Genomic DNA, 23,115 nt, shown 5'->3' with positions numbered 1-23,115 from the left:
GAATGACTTCACTGGAGGTATGGATAGCAAAAGATCCTATTTTCAGGACCCAGAGGTGAATGAGCTCATACAAAACTTGGGAGGCAACAGGGACAGAGACTGGGAAATCAGTCCTAGTTTTCTCTTTCCTAATCTTGTGCAAAAGGATAACTAGAGCAAGTCTGTTACCGGTTTACTTGTGTATTTAGCTTTGCGCCCTGCATTGTCCTTTCCAACTAGCCTGCGATTTGCCCCTCACCTTCAAGGAGTTGTAAAACAAGTTGGGGAGACAAAGCAAAATGGTTTTTCCAAGTTCGATGGCAAAAGTAGAAAGCACTGGATCAGTGTGGTTATCTGTTGTTGTTCTGGGGTTTTGTTGGGGGGGGGTGGACATGAGGGAAGCCTGCTGGCCCTCTTGCTCAGGGTAGAGTAAACTTGCAGATGCCACATGCTTCCTGAGCCCATCTGTGAGGGCCTGTGGTTCAAGAGTGCGTGGTCTGAATGTGTCCTCACCAGTCGCCAGTCTGCGAGCAGAGGAGAGGTCGGCGGGTGTTGGAGGAGTGAGGGGGACGAGCTGAGTCAGGCAGGGAGTTTGAGCGGAGGCTTTCCAGCAGGGGGAAGCATAGTATGAGCAGCAGTCGCTGGAAAGCTTCCTGATGAAAATAGAGGCTGTGTGTGTAGCAGGAGAATCAAGTTGGCTGGGCGCAGCGGGTCTAAATTATAGGGGGCCTTGGAAGCCAAGGAAAGGCATTTAGCTTGATGGCGTAGGCACTGGGGAACCATTTTAGGTTTTTAGGCAGGAGAATGACATAACTAAAGCAGAGACAGTAGTTTATAAAGAATGTTCTGTAGGATTCATTGGGAAGTGAGGAGACCGCAGGCAGAGATACCCACGTTAAGGGGCTGCTGCAGTAACCAAGAGATGATAAAACCAGTGCTGAGATCAAAGGGGTGGCGATAAAAGGATAGATGTGACAGATTTGAATGGAAAAACGGTGGACTCTAAAATTAACATCTTGCTCTCCTTGTTTTTATTTTAAACGAGGAATGCAGTTTTTTTTAATGACCAGCGTCTGTGAAATAACATATTTGAAACTATTTGGAATTTAAAATGGTTTCCTTAAATGGACTGTTGTTTTTGAAATGATTTAGTGTTTTATTTTTAGGCATCTGATAATCGGAGTAATTTTGAAAGCTGCTGTTTTCTTTTAAATTTTTTTTTGTGGTTAAAGTACAGAAAAGTCCAGAGAGTCATGTAATAGACTTACATGTATCTGTTACCCAGAATTTATAAATGCCATTTCTTTCATATTTTGCCTCATCTTTTTATTTATTTAAAGAAATAAAGCCTTACAGATACATTTGAGGTTTCCTTTGTACTCACTCCCCGGAGCCATTTTCCTCTTTGCCTCCCAAATGGCAGCCACTCTTAGGAACTTGGGGTGGAGCCTTCCTATTGGTCTGTTCATATTGGACTAACCGGTACATATTCATAAATAATACATAGTTTAAAAAATTATCGTTTCACAGTAGATCTCTAGTATGTCTGTAGATGGTTTCTGAGGCCTGTTTAATAAGACAGTTCAAATACCTATTCACTTACGTTAACAGTGAGAGAAACCAGTTTTGGGGGAAAATGATCTAGTTCTTTGGCTTAAATTTTTCCCCTCTTTGGCCATTAGGGGGTGCCATGACAACATTAATTGGCTGTCTTGCTACTTCATGGAGAGGCCCTGAAGGCAGCCCCTGTTAAGGACCTTGTATCCCTCCCTCCCTCGATGCTTCTCTGGAAGAAACTAAGCCATTTGGGTATGGATAGTGTGGTCATCGTCTTTTCACCATGGGCCTTACAATAAAAACTCCATACAGACTGACGGTAACTTAACTCCTTGCACATTCGGAGGATATCCTGAAATGGAGTAGTTTTGAAATGCTAGCCAGGAAGAGGTTCCAGAAGCTCATTTTAGTAACTGTAACTTACTTCGGAGGTAGTAGCACAAAAGTAAGGACTTCCTCCGAAGTCCTTGCCGAATCCATCTTCCTTCCTTCCTTCCTTCCTTTGGTCGCGAGGCCCTGTTGATCGTACGTTAGCTGTGTGTTCCGTTTGGCCTTTTTGCTGTCTGTTTTCTGCCTCTCACCATCTTAACTTAGGCAGGCCCTCACCTTTTACCTCAGCCAGAGCAGCAGCCTTCTAACTACTTTCCTTCTTTAATGACTTCCCTCAGAAGTTACTCCCCCTGCCTAGCCCCTGCAATTTTGTCATCTCCCTTAGAATAAATTATATGTGTGTTATTTATTTCCAGCTTTTAAAACTCAAGCTCACCCTCCACTGCTGACAGAATAAAGCCTAACGTGTGCTCAACTCCTCCGGTTTCCTTCAACGCATGGCCACCTGTGACTCATCTTTCCCTCTTAACCCCCATCACGGCTTTCCTCCTAACTCGCTGTTTCAGCCCCAGTGAATTCGTCATTTCTTGAACATGCCATGTCCTCTGTCCCATGTGGATGCGGTGAGGCAGGCCGGCAGAAGGAGGAGAGAGTCTGCAGATAAATTTACGTGATCGCTTTTCTCCTGCCTTCTTGGAAACCAATAGTGTTAATCTTGTTTTATAGGAATTTTGACCGTCCGTGACGCTGTGGGATTCAGAATTCCTTTGAATGACATGTTCAGATGCAATAGTTTATCAACTCTAGAGAACAGTGGTGTCGTCCAGTACTATTGGGATGTTCACGTACAGGCTTTTGTCCAGAATGGTACAGTGAGCACAAAAGGTGAGTTCTTCAAATAGATACAATTGGATCCTGATTTAAGCTTCAAGTATAGTATACCAGCTGGCTTTCATTGAAGTCTTGTTATCTGGAAGCATTTCTACACTAAGACTTGTTCGTAGCTTACACCGGACCGTAAGGTTTTTGCAAATAACCATAATTCTTGTTCCTGTGGGACTTGGCAATTTCAAGTTGATGATGCACACATTGTGGGGATGGTTTTTTACAGATGCTTGACCTGTAGTGTTTTCAGCGGATCAAACCCAGTCTTTGTTTGAACAAATCCTCAGATAGCTTGATCATCAGCTTTTTAGCTTTTGGTGATCCAAGACCACAGCTTAGGAATGAGATTTTTGTGTTTGAATCTTGAGTTTACTTATAAACTGCTTTTATAACTTACGTATAGCTTAATGGAAATGTCATAATTTCTCATTCACCAGCTCTGAAAATCAACCAGCCCTTCCTAAGAAGAGGTTGAAATGCCTCTGGTTTGCTGAAAGGGTGATACAAATAGAAGGTTCATTTGTATTTGAACCCTGTAGTGATTTCTAAACGTTCCTCTGCTCTCCTTCCTTCTAGTGGTTGTGTGTGGGAAAGAAGAGGGTAGGAGGGAGATGTTTTCAGATTTAAATCTCTCATTTTCACATCAGAGGCAGGTGACACTCTTTGGGAATAAAGGGACATCAGGGCCCAAAAAGATGAGTGTGTGGTAGCTGAAGTATGAAGTAGAGAAAGCATTTTTTTTTAATTAGACAGAGATTGCAAGTAGGCAGAGAGGCAGGCAGAGAGAGAGGGGAACGCAGGCTCCCCGCTGAACAGAGAGTCCGATGTGGGGCTCGATCCCAGGACCCTGAGATCATGACCTCAGCCAAGAGGCTTACCCCACCCAGCACCCCCAGGCACCCCTAGAGAAAGCATTTGTATGTGTCTGGTGTGTCATAATTCTGAGAGACCCGTCAGTATCTGAAGCAGCAGTTTGGGAACCTCTGCCTGAGTCCCCTAATATAACCCTTTGAACTTGTATTGTGAGAAATATTTTGCTCTTTCCTGGCCTTAAGAATTAAGGCCACTTCAGCTTATTTTGTCCTGTTTGTTTTCTTTAGAGTTTCTTTGTGAAAAAGATAAAACTTCCACCACTGTGGTGCCCATCACCCCCACCACTGTGCCATCCCCCACCACAGCACCTACTCCAAAGGAGAAACCAGAGGTGGGATCCTACTCGGTTAATAACAGCAATGGTACTTGTCTTCTGGCTACCATGGGGCTGCAGCTGAACGTCACTCACAATAAGGTATAGTTCTCTGTGTTTATTGATACGTTCTTCTCATATCTCCTTTCAGATGCGGTGTATCTTTCCTCCAGCCCAAGAGTAGTGTTGCTAGACTGGTTCTGTTTTAAAGATTTTTAAAAATTTTACTTATTTGAGAGGGGGCAGAGAGATACCATGAGCAGAGAGTGGGGCAGAGGGAGAAACAGACTCCCCGCTGAGCAGAGAGTCTGATGCGGTACTTGACCTCAGGACCCAAGGACCCCAGGACCATGACCTGAGCCGAAGGCAGCCACCTAACAACAGAGGCGCCCCCAGTTCTGTTTTAAATGGAGATTTGATGTTGACTTGTTGAGAGCTGATGAATTCAGAGTTACTCTAACCACGAAGAGTTAAGGTCCCAGGCAAGGGGTTTTCTTGGCCCGCGGGAAACCTAGCCGTTTCAGGGACTCTTCGGGGTTTAGATTCTGTTTACCATCAGTAGATCGGAGTACAGACAGTTGATTTTTATTTCAGTCCGTTTAAAATATAACTCCTTCACATTTGTATCTGGAACGCAGTGTAGGTTGACTTAGGGGAAAGTGCAGCTGTTTCTGCATGACTCAGACGGTGGCCTGGCCGCGCACCCCAGGCTTGCGTCCTCCGCGGCGCTTGTGGTTGCAGTGTTCCCCTGCGCCTCCAGGGGGCGTGCCGACGGACGCATCCCATTTCCAGAGTCTTGCCCTTCCATAAGCGGCACAGATGGCTCTTGTGCTCCATAAAAATGTGTCTTCATTTGGCTCACTACTGAGGAAGCTTCCTTCTTGTTTTTCTTTTCTTTCCTTTTTTTTTTTTAAGTTGTCTGAGTCATAGCTTGAGGGCCTGGGCCAGCTTCGTTTGAAAGTAAGACACCATAAACTTGGGTATCCAGACAAAAGCATTTTTTGTCCGCCCCCCCCCCCCCGAAGTTGTTTATCAGAGCATAAAGTTTTGCTGTGGACTCGCCTGGGCAAGCTGTACCTTTCTCCCTCTTCTTCCCCTCCAGGTGGTTTCAATTATTAACATCAACCCCAACGCCACGGACTTCACCGGGAGCTGCCAGCCTCGGAGTGCCCTGCTCAGCCTGAACAGCAGCAGCATCAAGTATCTTGACTTCGTCTTCGCCGTGGTGAGTAACAGATTTCCCTGAGATTGGGCCATTTTCTCAGAAACACGGCTGAAAGTCTAAGTAGCTGTGTGTGTAGCAGAGGATTCAGCCCTGTGTTTCATTTCAGCACTGCTTCATGATAAAGTGTGGGCCATCCGCCCCTCTTAATCCCTCAGTCACCTCGGCGGCCCGTGGGCTGGATTCTTAGCTTCCTGTTCGCCAGAAGCGACTGTCCTGCCCGTACGTAGACTTGAGGGTAGGTGCAGGAATGAACCCACATCAAAAAAAAAATCATCTCTAATCTATCCGCTATAGAAATACTCAATGATAAAGTGTATATATTTATACATAACATGTTATAAAAGATAAACAGTAATTTCCCTCACATGTTTCTCTGTTATTGGTTAGAAAACTCATGCTTGTTTACTCGAATATTTTAGGCTTTTTGGAGGCTATACTGTTTGTCGTAGTATCAGGGATAATAGTTAACGTTCATTGGGTACTTGCCACCCGCAAGGCTCTGTGTAAGTACTTACCGTGCATAAATTCATTAAATCAACGTAGTGTATAATGGTAGCATTCGGGTTTTTGTTGTTCATGCTTGCATGAAGGGCTGAACCCTAAAGAGAAGGTTCCAGGTTAAGACTATGTGCTCTACTTTTTGCTAGCATAAATTCATCATTGAGGACTTTTATTTCTCCCTTCTCAGAAGCAGCTCTTACCCTCATAATTTTTGAGGGGGGGTGTGTGTGTACACACGTGTTTTAGCAAATGGGAATGGGAAAGGGGACAGCCATCAGGGAAAACGTTAAGCTGTCAGCAATTCTCAAACTGAGAGTTACTGTATAGGTAGATTAAAAAACAGTTCTGCTTTTAAATCAGGTTATATTATCTAGGATGGAGAAACACTCTCAACATCTGATACATAAAAAAATTAGGTGTGTGGAGTTTGTTTCAAGTCCGAACTTAGTATGTTTAGTCTGAAGCCCCTTTCTCTCTAGAATATATGTGGAGTAATTGAGGACTGTATCAGGCAATTACAGTTTAGAAAGGTTTATAAGGATCTTCCCTTTACCAGCATTGAAAGCTTGCCTCTGTTACAGTACACATGTGACCAGAGGATTAGTATTAAAAATGTCAGGTCAGGCTCGTCCTTTCCGATGAGGTAAGAGCAGGCCTCCCTGGACATGTTCTCTTTTAAAGTTACCTCATAGAGATTATACTATAAGAATGAAGAAAGTAGTAGTGTTTTAGGTTCCTTCCCTTTGGAGTGATTGACTTTGATTTTTCTAGCTGTGGTCGGGTCCTAAAAGGAACATGGTTTCTTCTGACTGTTGTGGGGAAATATTTAATAATTACAATATTTAATTTTCCCAACAGACTATTTTATTTTATTTTTTTTTAAGTTTGTTTTTAAAAAAAAAAATTTGACGAGAGAGCACAAGCAGGGGGAGTGGCAGAGGGAGAGGGAGAAGTAGGTTACCCACTGAACAGGGAGCCTGATGTGATGTGGGGCTCGATCCCAGAACCCTGGGGTCATGACCTGAGCCAAAGACAGAGGCTTAACCCACTGAGCCACCCGGGTGCCCCCAACAGATTATTTTGATTGCAGTTCAAAACAGTGACATTTTGGGGCACCTGGGAGGCTCAGTGGGTTAATAAGCGTCTGCCTTTTCTGCCTTTGGCTCAGGCCATGATCCCAGGGTCCTGGGCTCGAGCCCCACATCAGGCTCCCCGCTCCTACTCTCTCTTGCTGTCTCTGTCTATATCTCTCAAATAAATAAATCTTTTAAAAAAATGAAATAGACCAAAATGGTGGCATTTTAACCATGCCATAGGCACTTCAAAAAATGAAGAAACACCTGTAATGTCATCAGACCTCACTGGGGCCCAGCTTCAACCCTGTTATGATAGACGCTTCTAAGGAAAATTTCTTGAGTTTGAGTGTGTTGAGTGCTGGATGCCATGGTGGGATTCAAAGAAAAAGCCCTGTATTAATAAAGATCTCACAGTTCAGTGGTAAAGATAGGAATGTACAAATAATGACCATTTTTGTGGAAGATCTGGAATGCTATGCTGAGACTTCAGAACTGGATTCTGTGGGCAATTAGAGATCCATGGAAGGTGCATTCCAGTTGGATGAATGATAGACCAGAAGAAAAGACAAAGTCTGTGGGAGCCTAGAGGAGGCAGTGGTTAATTCTGGGTGGAGGAGACTTAGGAAGGTTTAACGGAAGAGATGACATTTGAGCTGGACCTTCGAGGATAGGTTTGTACACGTGGGGATAAGGGGAGGAAGCAGAAAAGTACAGATTATTTCTGGAAAAAGGAATGTAATCAAGACCACCTTGGCGAATGAGGCACGTGACATAATCAGGGAAAGACCGGTATGGGAAAGTAGTTGGGACAAATTGCAAGGAGCCTTGAATGCCAAGCCGAGACATAGCCTCAGGCGAGGAAAGGTGTAACGAGGTGGTCAAGTCCTCCTTTGTGCCTCCCCCTGACATTTCTCTGCATCTGTCCCTTCCGTTTTTGTTCCCCACTGCCTGTGCTCTGAGTCCAGCCTGCGTGACCTCTTACCTCCCAGCATCCCAACTAGTCTGTCCTCTTCCTCTCCTCCCTCAGTGTTCTTCTGCATTCGTTTAATCTTCCCTTGTCCTCAGAACGCTTCAGCGGTTCTGTTTTACCGACAAGATAACCTCTCAACTCCACGGCAGGTTATTTCAAATCTCTCTCCCCAAGCTGCCCCCCCCCACACCCGCCACACAGTGGATCTTGCATGTCTGACTTTATGTCTCCTCCTTTCCCTTCACTTAGGAAGCCCGTGCTTCCCTTGGCGTGTTCTGTGAGGTAGGAGAGCACAGTAGCAGCCAGCGCTTGAGCTCTGCAGCCAGACTTCCGGGGTTCAAATCCTACCTCGCTGACCACTGACCGTATCGTCTTAGGGAAAATCACTTCACATGTTACAATTATTCAGTGATACCTTGCATGTAAAATTTTTAAAAAGATTTTATTTGTTTATGGGGCGCCTGGATGGCTCAGTGGGTTAAGCCTCTGCCTTTGGCTCAGGCCATGGTCTCAGGGTCCTGGGATCGAGCCCCGCATCGGGCTCTCTGCTCAGTGGGGAGCCTGCTTCCCCCTCTCTCTCTTGCCTGCCTGCCTACTTGTGATCTGTCTCTCTCTCTGTCAAATAAATAAAATCTTTTGAAGATTTCATTTATTTATTTGACAGAGAGGCAGGCAGAGGGAGAGGGAGAAGCAGGCTCCCCAGTGAGTGGAGAGCCTGATGCGGGGCTCAGTTCCAGGACCTTGGGATCATGACCCGAGCTGAAGACAAAGGCTTAACTGACTGAGCTGCCCAGGCACCTTGTATGTAAAGTTTTAGGAACATCGCTTGGCACTAAATTTTCAAATGCTGGTGTACTTGTGATAGTGCTTATTTTCTGGATACCTTTTACTCATGCTCTTGCCTTCCAGAATACCCTTTCCTGCTCATTCCCTGACTCGGCAGAGTTCAAGTGGCGCAGCCCTAAGCTCACATCGCTTTGCTTCTCCCCTACGTGGAAGTCATCTATCTCCTTTTAATTTTTATAATTGATTGCTGTCTTTTTTGCAATATGGTTATTTCTTTACGTATTTATCTTATCTTCCCTGGCAGATTGCAAACACGGTGGGGGCAGGATCCAAGCCTGGTTCATTTGGCTAGCTCCCTGGAGCGCTTAGATATGTTGCCTTGTACATGCTAAGCACTGACATAATTAGATGTGTGCTTCACCGAGATAATAGTGGCAAGGAAAGCTCCCAGCTGGAGAGGCTGTAAGGCAGGGAGGGAGCCCAGTTAAGAGACTGTCAGGATCCAGGCTAGAGGGGGTGGGGGCTTAGCAAGTGACAGGAGGAATAAAATGAGGGAACGAATTGTTGAGTATCGAAGAACCACATGACTACATCCTTGGTCCGAAAATTGGAGACAGAACACAGAGGAGAAAGGGATTCTGTTAATTTTGCTTAGCTGCAGTTCGTTCTTTTGGTCCGGGTCTAATCCTTGGTTTTATCTTCTGGGTAATAGTATTAGGTTGCTTTTCATCTGTAGATATTAACTGTACCTGTAGACGATTGTAATGTGTTGATTAACTGGACGCTCTTTTTCTAACAGAAAAATGAAAACCGATTCTATCTGAAGGAAGTGAATGTCAGTGTGTACTTGCTTAATGGCTCTGGTAAGCAAAGCATTGGCCTTGGGGAAGAGTGAATTACACTGAAGACATAGAAACCATAGTTGTTTTGTTACCAAATAGTGCCTTTTATTTCATGGAACAGAAGAATTTGTGTGAAAATGGTCCCTTGACCACAACTGAAAATCAGTAACTGAGAACTACAGTGTTTTATCTTTTCAGTCCCCCTTGTTTTCAAATAGGGTGGATAATAGTTAAGGATGACTGATTTTTTAGACCACAGGAACAGCTATAGAAAGATAGGAAACCTAGTGATCCTAAGAATCGCCTTTTTTTTTTTTTTTTTGGTAGACCCTGTACCCCAGGGTCACTTCACTGAAAAATTCCCATATTCACTGAAAAATTCTCATATTCACTGAAAAATTCTGAGGACTGTCCCATTTCTTCTCTTGGTAGAACAAGAAGTTACAAACGGGCGCCTGGCTGGCTCAGTGGGTAGAATGTGCGACTCTTGATCTTGGATGAGAGTTCAAGCCCCATGTTAGGTGTAGAACCTACTTTAAAAAAAAAAAACTCCTAACGTGTTTGTTTTCTTTCAAGTTTTCAGCATCGCAAATAACAATCTGAGCTACTGGGATGCCCCCCTGGGAAGTTCTTATATGTGCAACAAAGAGCAGACCGTTTCAGTGTCTGGAGCATTTCAGATAAATACCTTTGATCTAAGGGTTCAGCCTTTCAATGTGATGGAAGGAAAATACTCTACAGGTAAGAGCTGAGCAAGTTTTATCAATAATTTATGTTCTTACGTTGACTAACAGGTGGCTTTTCCTTTGACTTATGGAAATTGAAGCACTGAAATAGAGAAATATGAATTCATCTCTTGTGACTCTGTTGGAGCGTTCACATGGCTCTGAGCGAGTTCTGTGAACTTCATGTATGGCCCATCATTTTGCTCAAAGTGGATTTTTTGTGTGTGGGGATCGGAAACCCATTTGCAACCAAGTTCTTAAAACCAATGGAAGCTTTCAGTGAGCGTCACTTCATAGACTCCCTTCTGGGTTTTAGTTTGTAGGAAGGATGGCAACTTTGAGCATCCGGGATCTGTTTTCTGGGGGCCCTCTTCTCATTGGAAATATTCTCATACACAAAGAAAAGCAGTCTGGTCTTACTTTGTTAAGACAGAAGGTGACGGTTAGGCAAAGCCTCAAATATCATGGACAGTGTTTTGGCCATCCCACGTGACTTGGAGCATTTTAAAAGCGTAACACCAGTGTGCATGAGGCGTTTTGGAAGATCTGCTCAGGGCTCATGGTGGTATCTATTAGATTTTTAATGAAACCTTCTGTGGAGGGCTCATGGTAGTGTGTTTATATGAATATGAAAGATGCATTTGTCGTTACCAGATTAAAATTTGCACATAGGCAAAAAAAAAAAAAGTCCGTAAAAGTCCTTAATTGACTTGTCCTTTTAAACTGCTTACTTAAAATTGGGGCTTTGTGGATCACAGCTCTGCTGAGCAGAGCTTTTCAAACCATCCACCTCCTTTGTAATAATTAATTCTATGGTTTAGAAGGCAGTGTGGCAGTTGTGTGCTGCCGTGAGCCATGTGGCCGCCTTTGCGGTGGCTCTGGGTCCCCAGCCTGACCTAGTTAGGCCCGGGTAAGTTGGGATCTTCATCCTACCATTCTTGTGACAAGAGAGGTTAATCAGACTGAGAAATTTTTCTCAAGAATTCATTTTCCCTCGTGTCAGTTTTGCTTATGTACTACAATTATTTTAATCCTTTTCATAGTTTTATTTTTGAGTCTTTATCTAGCTCCCCTCCATTATTACCCTAATTTTAGGTCCAGATTGGTGTTTAGAATTGAAAATCATTTGCAGCGTGATACCAGCTCGAGTCTGTTTATCTAGTCAGCCGTAATAGCGATGAGCTGTGTTATTTTCTCGAATTTGAAACCTTGGTTTTTATGTATGTCAAATTAAAAATGGTACCCAAAGGAATACGCAACATTCGATAGCGGTAATGAACGTGTAATGTGTTCGCGGAGCTAGGTTCCCGACCCTGGGTACCTGTAGATAAGACACACTGCTGACGCTTGCCTGTGCAGGAGGAGGAAGTAGACTTGTAATCAGGTCAAAGAGCGTTGAATGGATTTTACTGGATCAGACGACTCTCTGGAAATAGAAAAGCTAGCCCCTGTGGGTTGCCAGCTCTGGCCAGGTTAATAAATGTAGTAAACACAACGCAGATCAGTAAGAGGTCCCCGTTTCTTGACTTCTGTAGCCACTAAGATCATACACTCTAGGTCGGGGGTGCGCAGAGTTCATTTGTAAGTCATGGACAGGAAGCGGTTCAGGTTTGCAGACCATAAGAGCTCTGTCACCACCATTCATTCAGCTCTCCTGTTGTAGCATGAAAACAGCCAAACAGGCAATAAATAAATGAGTGTGGCTGGGTTCCAATAGAACTTTATTTATGGCTGCTGAGATTTGAATTTCATGTAATACATGTATCACAGAATTTCTTTTTTTGTTTTTGGGGTTTTTTTTGGCCATTTAAATAAAAATGGAGAAAAGCCAATTTTAGCTCTTGGGCCAGATAGGGCCTCCAGTCTATAGTTTGCTCTCTGCTCTGAAAGATTCCAGAGTCAGCGTGGTTCTAATGCCCTGATGAATCCTTTCTGATCTGTTCTAAGTTTCCCAAAAGACATTCACTCTAGCACTAAGAGGCTGATCTGACTATATAGAGATGGGTTAGAATTAGCTCTCCTCATTTCTTTTCTTTTTTTAAAAAAAGTTTTTATTTATTTATTGGGGTGGCTGGGTGGCTCAGTCGGTTAAATGTCTGCTTTGAGCTCAGGTCATGATCTCGGGATAGAGCCCCAGACTGGGTTCCCTGTGCAGCTGGGAGCCTGCTTCTCCCTCTCGTCTGCAACTTTTCTCTCTGTTGCTATCTTGGTCTCTCTTAAATAAATAAATACAATCTTTTCTTAAAAAAAAGATTAAAAAAATTTTAAAAAATTGTATGTATTTATCTATTTGAGAGAGAGCATGCGCATAAGCTGGGCAAGGGGTGGAGGGAGAGGGAGAGAATCTCAAGCAGACTCTGCTGAGCTCGAAGCCCGATGCAGGGCTGGATCTCAGGACCCTGAGATTATGACCTGAGCCAAAACCAAGAGTCAGATGCTTTAACGGACTAAGCCACCCTGATGCCCCTCTTCACTGCTTTATTCTAGAAGGGACTTAGAATATGAAATACATACACATACATATGTATTTACTCCTGGATATAAATGAGTATGTGTGTATTCATATATACGAATATACATACACAAAAGAAAAGACAAATAAGTTTAGGATTTTAATTCTAGAGCAATCCATACTTTTTTTGTAGCTTTGTCATTAAAATATACCTGACTTAGTTCCTTAAAGTTGATTTTGTAAGAGCATTTCTGACTTTTGAATCAACATCTTTTACTTTTGGACATTCATTTTTTTATTATACTCATTATTTGTTACACACTTTTTCTCACCTACAGCCCAGGAGTGTTCGCTGGACGATGACACCATTCTAATACCAATTATAGTTGGTGCTGGTCTTTCAGGCTTGATTATCGTTATAGTGATTGCTTACCTAATTGGCAGAAGAAAAAGCTATGCCGGATATCAGACTCTGTAATACTAATCCATGTGATCTCTGTTACAAAATAATAAAGCAAGTACAAGTTCCAACATGCAGTACTATTCAATTTCAGGTATATTTAGCTGCAGTTCTCATTTTAGAATGGGTGGTGTGGGGGATTTCAAAATTTTAATAAATAAAAACACCATGAAAATATCAACTACAAATTAGTCCCCTGATTTTGGTTTCCTCAACCACGGAATTTAAAACTGTTAATTTCTATGGGAAAAAGCATGTGTAAAGTCACCTGGATGATTGACTGCATTCTGTTATCTTGAGTTAGGATCTCAGTGTTTTCACTTTATGTATTCTGACTAGAAGCAAACAGTTGAGGAAAAACAGTTTTCAAAAAGAGATTCTTTTTTCCCCTGCATGTAGTCCAAATTGAGACTGTGCACCCTACAGTGGATTTGTACTTGCTCCTTTTGTATTTTTTTGTGATTCTGTTTGCAGATGAACTTAGCGACTTTGGCATTGCTGCATAATTGACCTATGAGAGTTACACCAGTAGATTCGCATAGAGTCTGGTATTATGTTCTTAGCAACGAATGCTTTTCTAATGCGTTTGGAATATACTTGTATTTAATGTGGCTGTAATGACAAAAGGTACAAAAGCTGTATACATTTTGGAATAGGTGTTAATCTTGTTTAATCCTTTAAAAAAAAACCTGGAATTTTCCGTCTTTTAAATGGCAAGACACAAGACTCAAACTGGGCATTTCAGTCTTACTTTCTAGGTGCTTTAGAGATAATTGCTAGGCCATGCCAATTTGGGGCATTAGCCCTTCGTACCTGTAAATTGGCCTTTAGGTACCCTGCTAAAATGAATGTAGTTTCTCTTCAGCTTTGCAGTATCTTTGCTAGTGGTAGGATGTTGTATTCTTTTTTTCTTTTTCTTTCCTTTCCTTTCCTTTCTTTTCCTTTTCTCTCCTTTCCTTTTCTCTCCTTTCCTTTTCTCTTTCTTAAAGAAGAAATGCCAGGATGTCCTAGAACTCTGCTAAAGAAGTGCACTTCTACTTAGCAAGTAACTTGCACCTAACCCAAAAGTCTTGGTCTTCTCTTACCCCATTAAAAAGTTGTTCCTTGTTTCCAGCTTGCATTGACACTTACAGCATTTACTAAATTGGCTTTCACCGTTAAATGGTTCTGTGCTAATCAAAACTTAGCATTATTATTGTTCATTATGGTAGAATCATTATTCATTCATGTACTTTGTGATCAGTTTTGTGCCCTGGGAGATGGCACCAGTTGTCCATTTACTGTGCACTAGCTAATGTTTATATGAGAAAGCAAAACATTTCAGCTTGATAGTTAACACATAAAGGATTTCGCGCTGCTTCTAGGAGATCTTTTTTTTGGGTGTTGGAATGTCTGAGTAAATATTAAAGAGTTGTTAATATGCTCCCCTATGTGGAAGGTGCTTGTGTTTTGGGGGTGGGAGATGATGTGCCCCCATTTTCACTAGAAAATGGGACATTTGGGTTTCAAACAATTACTGATGTTGAATTAATTTGGTAGTTTAGCTCTACACACCACAATTGCATGCTAGCATGTGTATGTCCGTAAGTATCTTTCAAGTTACATTGGAGCGGTAAAAATTTTCTTCCACTTAAATTTGCCCTCTGCTTAGAGTAGCCTGAAACTCTTACTGGCTCGGAATTTGATTCCTGACCAGCCCCTCCCCTACAGCTACATTGAGCTGCATTGCCAGCTTAAGGCACCTTTTGAGGAATAAATATAAATCTGATTTTTAAAACTTATTTTTTACTTAAATAATACTCTGGTGTAGGATTGTTAACCTTATATGAATGGGTAATGCTTAGAAGAATATAGACGTTAGATACTTCTCATGAGTCGAAACAGAGCAGCCTTTTTTTTTTTTTTTTTTTTTTGGAAAATAAAAATTGGAAGCACAAGCAGGTGGGACTAGCTTAATGCTGTTCATGTTTCTAAAAGGTTTTACATTTAGATTATATACTTAATTCATATTAAAATACCTCTAATTAGCACTGTTTATAGAAACTGACTTCATTGAGTATTTTTGTATTTTACATGGGCCGGTTTATATACTCTTATTCACACTATTATTTCCTGTAGCCACATGTTCTTTGTACCTTTTGTAGTTCTGTTCATTTTACTGGGTTTATACCTTGATGGTCTAACATTGCTATCTGGTTCTGGGTGTTTTTCATGTTTTAGCATTTGTATAAAGAAACTGGTCCATGTAAATACTTTCCATGGTTTTTTTTTTTCTTCAAATGTTTAAACCACTAGTCGATGTATGGTGTTTCTCTTTAGATATTTGCCTGTCCATTTGCTTAACATACTGCTTCTAAAACAAACAATAAAGATTCTTTTATTTCTTAAGGATATTTGCTCACATTTTTTCCTGTTGGTTAAAGTAAAAATTTTGTATGCTACATAATGACAATTTCTTCCAAAAGGGAGAATTTTAGAAAAGCTTAGAAGTGGAACTAAATTATTTCCAGAATATTCTGTGTGTTACCATCTAGAAAAATGGTCCTATGCATAGATAGGTCTATACCGATGCTGGGCTGGCTAGAATAAGAATCACCTGGAAAGCTTGTTAGAAAAAGGCACATGCTGGGCTCCATTCCTAGAGAATTTCACTTAGCAGGTCTGGGCATGTGTGTGTGTGTACAAGCATGTGCCTGCGTGTGTGAGCACGAGTGTGCACGTGTTTGGGGGGGGGGTTGCGTAAGCTCCCTGGTGGGATCTGGTATGTAGATCGGAAAACCAGTGATCTAGAATATGTATTTCATAGGAAAAGCTTGAGAGTATCTCTTTGTTCACTTTTCCTCAGCCCCTCTCAGTTGAGGCTGATCCCCAGTAGGTGCGTGTTGGCGCCATACTGACTCAGCTGTTGATCTAAACCAAAATAGGATTGTGTGCAGTCACTGTCAGATCACCCTAAAACAACTTGAACCTTCCAAGTTTCCCATAGCTTCCCACACACAAAAACTTGGCAGCCTGGCTAGTAACTGTCCTTTGGCCTCCCCACTTAAGCTCCCTGACTGCCAGTTAATCCTCACAACTCCCAGCTCTACAACTGGCCGCCATGTGACTTTGGCCAAGCAGCTTAACTTCTGGGGTCTCAGTTTCTTCATCTGGGGGCCCACCGAGGTCTTTATAATCCTGTTCCTCTTAGTTTCTGTGAGTGATAGTTTCCATTACAATGAAAATTTGAGGATTTTCAGAGGGAATCTGATAAGCTACTAGTTAAAAATCAAGAACATACTTTATATACAGTGTACATGTGCCATCTGAAGTTTCTTGCGTGTTTCAGGAAGAATTCTTGTAAGACTCAAAATATTTTTAAGATGATAGCATTTCATCCTCATTTCTTTAAGTAGATAGAGTTACACTGTCTTGGGCTCATCTCTCTCTCACCCATCTCCTTTACTCTGGTAACTAACTTTGTGCATCAATAATTACCATATCTTGTTTTTAAAACTAGTAAAAGACATGTTTGGGTCATACTGAGTAGCTTCAAGTATCTTCAGATTCATGTCCTATACTTCAGTTTGACTGTAGATCTAAAAGGTATATAATAAGATGTCTCATAAGAATATGACTCATTTAAGATTTTATTTATTTATTTGATAGAGCTGAAGGCAGAGGCTTAACCCAGTGAGCCACCAGGCACCCCAAGAATATGATTCTTAATGCTGATTCTTCCAAATAGAAATTCTGATACAGTTGGTAAAAAGATGAATTTGTTTTATATTTTATTACAAATGTGTATCTCAGCTTTCCAACTCACACTGAAAATTGTATCTGAAAAATTTCTGAGCTAACAGAAAAATGAGGATTAACAGTATTTTTAATCTTCATGAAACTTTACATTGACATTTCAATGGCCACGAAACTTTTTTCCTTAAAAATCTTCACTGCTTCTGTAATTAATCATTAAGTTCTTCCACAAATACACTGTCCCCCCTCCAATACTTTCAGTTTGGTTTCCAGTGTACATTATGCAAATCAGGTGGAAATGACTTACAGAATGAGATTTTCTTTTCCTCAGGATGTGATCCTATTAAAATTACTGTTTTCCAAAATGTCTTTCCATTACCTAAAGAATTTTTAAAGGTTGAATTCATAAAATCAATAGTTATTATAAATTAATACTTCACATACTAATTGAGAGCATTTTAAGTAAGTGACAGCATCTAGAAAGATCTTTGTATTAGTGGAATTGCCTTTTTGATCTACTCTGGGAATATTTGTCTTACATGAAAGCCTTATTGGCAGTATTTATGAAAGTTGTTTCAGTACTAGGTCAAATACCCAATTTGGGAAAAGGAGGACTGTGAATCTGTTGCCAGAATAAGAAATTAATCTACTAATGAATTTTTTAAAAACCAAGTTACATTAAATCTAAGGCATAATACTTTATGGTTCATGTCACCTAACGGTTTATGTGGTGGGTGGTAATTTGGGAAATTGAAGGGGAGGAGTCCGCTAACTGGGTGCTCTTAATACCAAGTCACATCCAGCAGTCTTCGCTATCTGGATTTCTAACAGAACAAGAAGCAAGCAAAAAAGCTCACTGAGCTGGCAGCCAAAGCTGATATCATAAAGTCCATAAACTCCAGGATTGCATCTTGTTCCCAGTTATTACGCAGAGGCTAGCAAAAGCCTGGCACATTTCTTAAATGCAGGCACAATCAGAATTGCCTGGCAGCCTATTCATTCTTTCTTTGACACAGTTCTAATAAGCATGATTATCTGATTTATCCACCCCTGGCAGATTGTGAGCTCAGAGGAGAACTAGGGCAATAAGAGGCAAGGACGTGGGAATCAGAAGTGGGGGTTCAACATCCCAGCTGCCTTCTGTCTGCGGGCGCCACCCCTTCCTCCTCTCCACTCTCCCTGGCTTTGCTTCTGGGATCCCATTTCACCTACCTCCCGGGAGACCTCGTACTGTTGGCTTCGGTCAGTTGTTTGTGGCTCTTGCCCTCATTCTACAAGCGCATCTGAGTCTTCCACCCTGAAGATACACTTTCTAGACCCTGTGGTTCACCTTCTGACTCCCTCCCTCATGCCCTCTCTTCTAAACTTCTCGGGATGACCACTGGATGTTCCCCAACCCAAGTTCTTGGTCTCCTAAACGATCGCTTCCCATTTGCTCCTAAACCAGCAGTGATCTGCCTCACAGCCAGTACCCTCCATGTCGCCAGACCCCATGGCCTCTCTAATAGCTCTCGCTCTTCCCCTGTACTAATTGAAACTCCCTTCCTTGGCTTCTGTGGCACCATTGTCTACTTGACTTTTTCTTTTTCTTGCTCCTTTATTCCTCAAATAGTGTCCCCGAGGCTTGTGTCTCTGAGCCTTTTTAGATTCTGTTTGCCCTTGCTGAGAAACAAACGTGTCCCTGGTTTTTACCACCACTCAGGTTCATCATTTTTTCACTGCCACCCGGTTGGGACACAGGCATCTGAAGCCCAGAAGGTCCAAAACTGAACGTCTCCCTCTTGCACTTATCCCTCCTGACCCTTCCCCCACACAAATAACTACCGACAAAACTGGACACATACATTCTCCTTCCCGTACTCCCTATTGGGATGAACGGCACCGGTATCTACGCAGTCACTCAGGTGGGGAATTGGAAGCCATCGTATCACCTCGCACCACTCCAACACCCACCTGGTCCGTTCTGCCTTCTTACTGCATCTAGGCTGTCCCTTTCTGCATCTGCGCTTGGTTCACTCAGGTCAGGACAGAATTCTTGGTCTTCTGGCCTCTAGCAGTAGAGGCGCCGCCTCCTTTCCAGTCTCCTGTTGGAATGACTTCCGCCCTGCCTGAAATCCCACTGTACTCTTCACTCGCATCAGTGTAAGGCAGACATACGTAGAGCCTACAGTGCCTTTGTGAGCTGGTCCTAGTACCCTCTTCCTGCCTCTTCCAGCCACGAGTACCCCTCGGTCCGTCCCAGCTCTGCCAGCTCTGCCTGCATTTCCCCTCCAGCTAGTTTTGTCTGTGCTGTTTCCTGTCCCTGGAACGCGCTTCCCCCACTACCTGGGTGGTGAATTCCTACTCATCCTCAACAGCTCAGCTCCAGTGTCCCCTCTCAAAGTATGTCTTGTGTAACAAGGCTGAGTCGAGTGTCTCTCTGAAATGCTTCCGTGACACTTTGCGCCTTGCCTGCCCCCGTGACAGCACCTTTCCAAGACTATAACCACTGGTTCTCTTGTCTGACTCGTGCTGGACGCAAGCGGTCACGCTAGCCGTGCCGGCTTAGCCCTTTCTCCACTGAAGGACCCGCAAGTGCGGGGCGTGGAGTGCTCATGTCCCCTTGGTGGTGTTCCGTTTCATTCAGTTCATTTCATGAATACCTCACGATCAGCGGTGTTCTGGGCGCTGTGCTGCTGCTACGTGATCAGCAATTTGCCCCCTGAGAGCCCACAGGCGATCATCAAGGAAAGATTCATTATATTTACCCATTATCTTTTGTTTAAGGAATCTGGGAAGTCGGTGATCAATTGAAAATCTGTCTTTCATCCCAAATGACTGTGTTTTGCGGGGGGTGAGCGGGGTACCTAAAAATGTATAATTTGGTTCCTTGGAGGATCACTTTCGTGGAACCTTTCATTCGCTGGTAAGGAGGGCCAAAGCCTGATGACCGCGATGTCAAAGGCAAGGCTGTGTGTTAACATAACAAATGTGGCTTTGAAATTGTGTCATTGTTCCTGTTCTCAATTGTCCTTTCTCCACGTCTAGCTCAAGACTGCAGTGCAGATGACGACAGCTTCCTTGTGCCCATTGTGGTGGGAGCAGCGTTGGCAGGAGTACTTATTCTAGTGTTGCTGGCTTACTTTATTGGTCTGAAGCGCCATCACGCTGGATATGAGCAATTTTAGAACCTGCAGTCTGATCGATGACATAAAAATACACGTGCATGAGATTTTCTTGCCTCTCCATCTTGAAACACGTTGCTCTTTAAGATTGATAATATTGAAATGGTAATTCTGAAATCAGTCCCAGCATTTTGAGAGAAGTCTCTATGAATAAAGACTGTTCTCTTTTCTCAGCTGAAAATTAAATACTATATTCACTGGTCCTGAAGACGAACTGGTTAAAAACACATCGGTGTGCAGTGTGTTAAGGTCTATCCTAAGAGGCCTCAGCCAGATTTTGATCCTAAGATGCCTTAAATTTATAAACATGGCCATTATAAGAATAAAATATGCAGTTGTCTCTCAATGGAATTAATAAATACTGTTTCACCACCGGTGTTCTGTTTTAATGTATGAGAACTATCCTGATTTAAGCTCACCACAGTACTTTTGTGTATAGTTCATTAAATAAATGTTGATGTGACATAAGTGCCCATCAGATATGCTCAAACTTGGTTTTCAGTTGAACGTCCTCAGGACCATCAACATTTTTTAGGTTATATGACTTCTGCTGTTTTCTTTTGAGTTCAATTTAAGGATGGAGTCCGTATCTCAGGCCTGTGATTTTTTTTTCCTAGGTAAAAAACAGCCCCAAGGGGCCACAGCAGAACTTGAGCTGGCTTCAGAACTAGAGTTTTAGAAAAATTGTTTCTTTTTCAGCAGTAGAGACTGAGAAGATGCAAGCACATGTAACCACTGGCCTTTTTTCCCCCTTGTGTTTTTCTCTTCTTTGGATGCCTGATTAGCATTGAAAGATAGAAATATTCTATGAACTAATTAGGACAGATTGTGTTGTGTTTCTCTACCTCATCTTGTTGATCGCTAGAGCATTAAAATCTATTTAGTGTTGCCATCAGACTGCTACTTACGAAATGTAAGCTAACGGCAATCTCAGAAGGGAGGCAGTGAAGCATAGCAACTAGGCTCTTGCTTCTTCATGAAGGCCTCCGTGGGGCAGAGCATAGATGGGGGGGGAGCTGTTGGCATGAAAATGAGCTAGATAATCAGCCTCTGTGGAAGCGCCCTCCTTGCCATGAGGGCTGCTCAGATACTGAATGTATAGACAAAGAAGAAGGAAGCTTAATCAATGGATTGGAGCAGACATTCACATTAAAGTGATTATTTTATTAATTCCTTCTGTGTATATATTGGCTTGTTCAGAATTTCTGTAACCCACCGATTACAGTATCTTGGTACCCAGCTAGCTGTCTTTCTCTGAAGGCTTTCCATGAAATACAGTGAATCCTTCCAATAAAGGCTATGGTTTTTCCTGAAATTCATGTACTTGGAACCTCAGCAACTCTTTTTTGTTTTGTGTTGTGTTTTTAATGAATGATAAAAGTGCAAGAGGAACAAAAGATAAAATTAGAGGAAAAAGCGCAAGTTATCACTCAGTCATAAGTCACACCAAATACCACATCTTGTGCATTGCATTAGGCTTATACTGGAAAGGGCGTTAAAGATGATTGACTCTAACCCTGTAATTTCACAGGAAAGGGAGTGGCTCCGTGGAGGTTACATATCTGGTGGGCAGCAACACCAGATTAGCATTTTGATAGCAATTATCCCAAGGAAATCTAGTCACTCACTAGTAAAACTAGTTTAAACGTGAAATTAGGAGATCAGAAGGGGGCTTTGAGCTTCTGTACTAACTACTTTCAGTAACTAACACAATGTCAATTAAGTAATTTTTGAAAGTACTGAATATTGGCTTTTGATCTCTGCTACTTCAAAACCTAACCCTTGGATGGGATCACAGACATGGCAGGAAAGGAAAAGGGAAAGATCACCTGTTGACCACCTGATGTGTGATAGATGCTTTAGAAATAGAATTGTCTTTAGTCCTCAAATACCTTAAGTACAGGCATGATTATCCCCCTTTTACAGATGAGGAACACGAGCCCGGTTTCAGTAACTTGACCAAAGTCCTTTAGCTAGTTACGGAAGTAGTTGAGATGCAAAGTTGGTTCTGAGTCCAGAGCTCAAAATCTACATACACACTGCCTTCCTGGCAGTCCCGGAATGGACTATGATGTGTTGGATTCTATTACTCTTACAGGTCCCTGATCAGCTACATATAATCATGTATAAGCTGGCAACCTAATGTCCATGTGGGGGAAAAAACTATACTGCATTTTCTTGATCCTAAGTCCATTTTAACTTAAATTTTATTACTCCTGCAGAATTCTTATTTATATGTTGATGATAATTGTGGCAAGGGAGAATGGGAGTGGGAAAACATGCAGGTGGGGTGCTAAATGTAGATGATGGTTCTTTTCCACAGTGTCATTAGACAACAAAACATAAAATCTTCCCGTGTTAGGCGAGCACAGATCTTGTTCGTCCCTTCTGCTTTTTGTACTGAGGAAATTAGGTATCTGAGATGAAGTAATAATAATGGGAGATATTGGAGGATTGGTTCCTTAGAAATATTTGGGTGGATATCGAGAAAATAGGGACATAGAGGTAATGCTGTTAAAGACTTATCTGTGTTCACTTTTGAAATGCTTGTTTGCTTGTTGCTGCTTAATTGCCTGCCTTACTAATTTCCTTGCTCTCTGTCTGTTCTTTTCTAACAGCTGAAGAATGTTCTGCTGACTCTGACCTCAACTTTCTTATTCCTGTTGCAGTGGGTGTGGCCTTGGGCTTCCTTATAATTGTTGTCTTTATCTCCTATATGATTGGAAGAAGGAAAAGTCGTACTGGTTATCAGTCTGTGTAATCAATTAAATCTAGTGCTGTTTTTTTGCTCTCAGAAGTTACATTTCCATTGGCCAGATGCCAGGAAATTCTGTGCAGCCAATTGTTTAAGATCTGCTGACTAACCTCAGTGAATTGCTAGCTAACCTGGGCATGAGTAGCACTTACGTAAGAAAAAAAACAGTATTAGGACCAATTTCTTCTTTTTTTTTTTCTATTTTTTTCTTCCTTTGCTAAAGTGTTATCAGAAGAAAAATTGTGGCTTAGAATTTGTTTTTTAGTAAATAATGATTTTAAGCCTCTGGATTCAATTACGAAAGCATTTTTACTGAAGAATAATTTTATATGTTGTAGCTCCTTGTGTTTGCTACTTTGGTTGACAGTGTTTACAAAATCAAAGCTGTTAGAGAATTTAACTTGCTTGGGGAAATAAATTCAAGAACATCATGAATTCCTTTTCATTGGTGGCAAGCATAAAATTTGATTCGTAATAAGATTTCCTT

General features: G+C 42.1%; 1 protein-coding gene across 3 annotated transcripts in view; it reads left to right on the top strand.

Moving 5' to 3' along the window:
- The window catches only part of LAMP2 (lysosomal associated membrane protein 2), a 36,592-nt gene extending 13,787 nt beyond the window's left edge, over positions 1–22,805 (top strand). The window contains exons 4-9 of one of the 3 annotated variants that reach the window (XM_032882304.1): positions 2,593–2,751; positions 3,852–4,039; positions 5,040–5,162; positions 9,295–9,358; positions 9,914–10,078; positions 22,492–22,805. In XM_032882304.1, coding sequence (XP_032738195.1) covers positions 2,593–2,751; positions 3,852–4,039; positions 5,040–5,162; positions 9,295–9,358; positions 9,914–10,078; positions 22,492–22,634 — 842 coding nt within the window. In that variant the 3' untranslated portion in view covers positions 22,635–22,805. Of the gene's footprint in view, positions 1–2,592; positions 2,752–3,851; positions 4,040–5,039; positions 5,163–9,294; positions 9,359–9,913; positions 10,079–12,852; positions 13,046–19,736; positions 20,890–22,491 lie in introns of those variants that run through there. The other 2 variants (XM_032882302.1, XM_032882303.1) reach the window with 2 other exon arrangements.
- The last annotated feature ends 310 nt before the right edge of the window (positions 22,806–23,115 follow it).

This window comes from Lontra canadensis, unplaced genomic scaffold (assembly GCF_010015895.1).
Source record: "Lontra canadensis isolate GAN:19392208 unplaced genomic scaffold, GSC_riverotter_1.0 scaffold81, whole genome shotgun sequence".
Classification (NCBI taxonomy): Eukaryota; Metazoa; Chordata; class Mammalia; order Carnivora; family Mustelidae; genus Lontra; species Lontra canadensis.
Note: the sequence above shows the minus strand (reverse complement) of the source record. Positions and strands in the feature narration are given on the sequence as shown.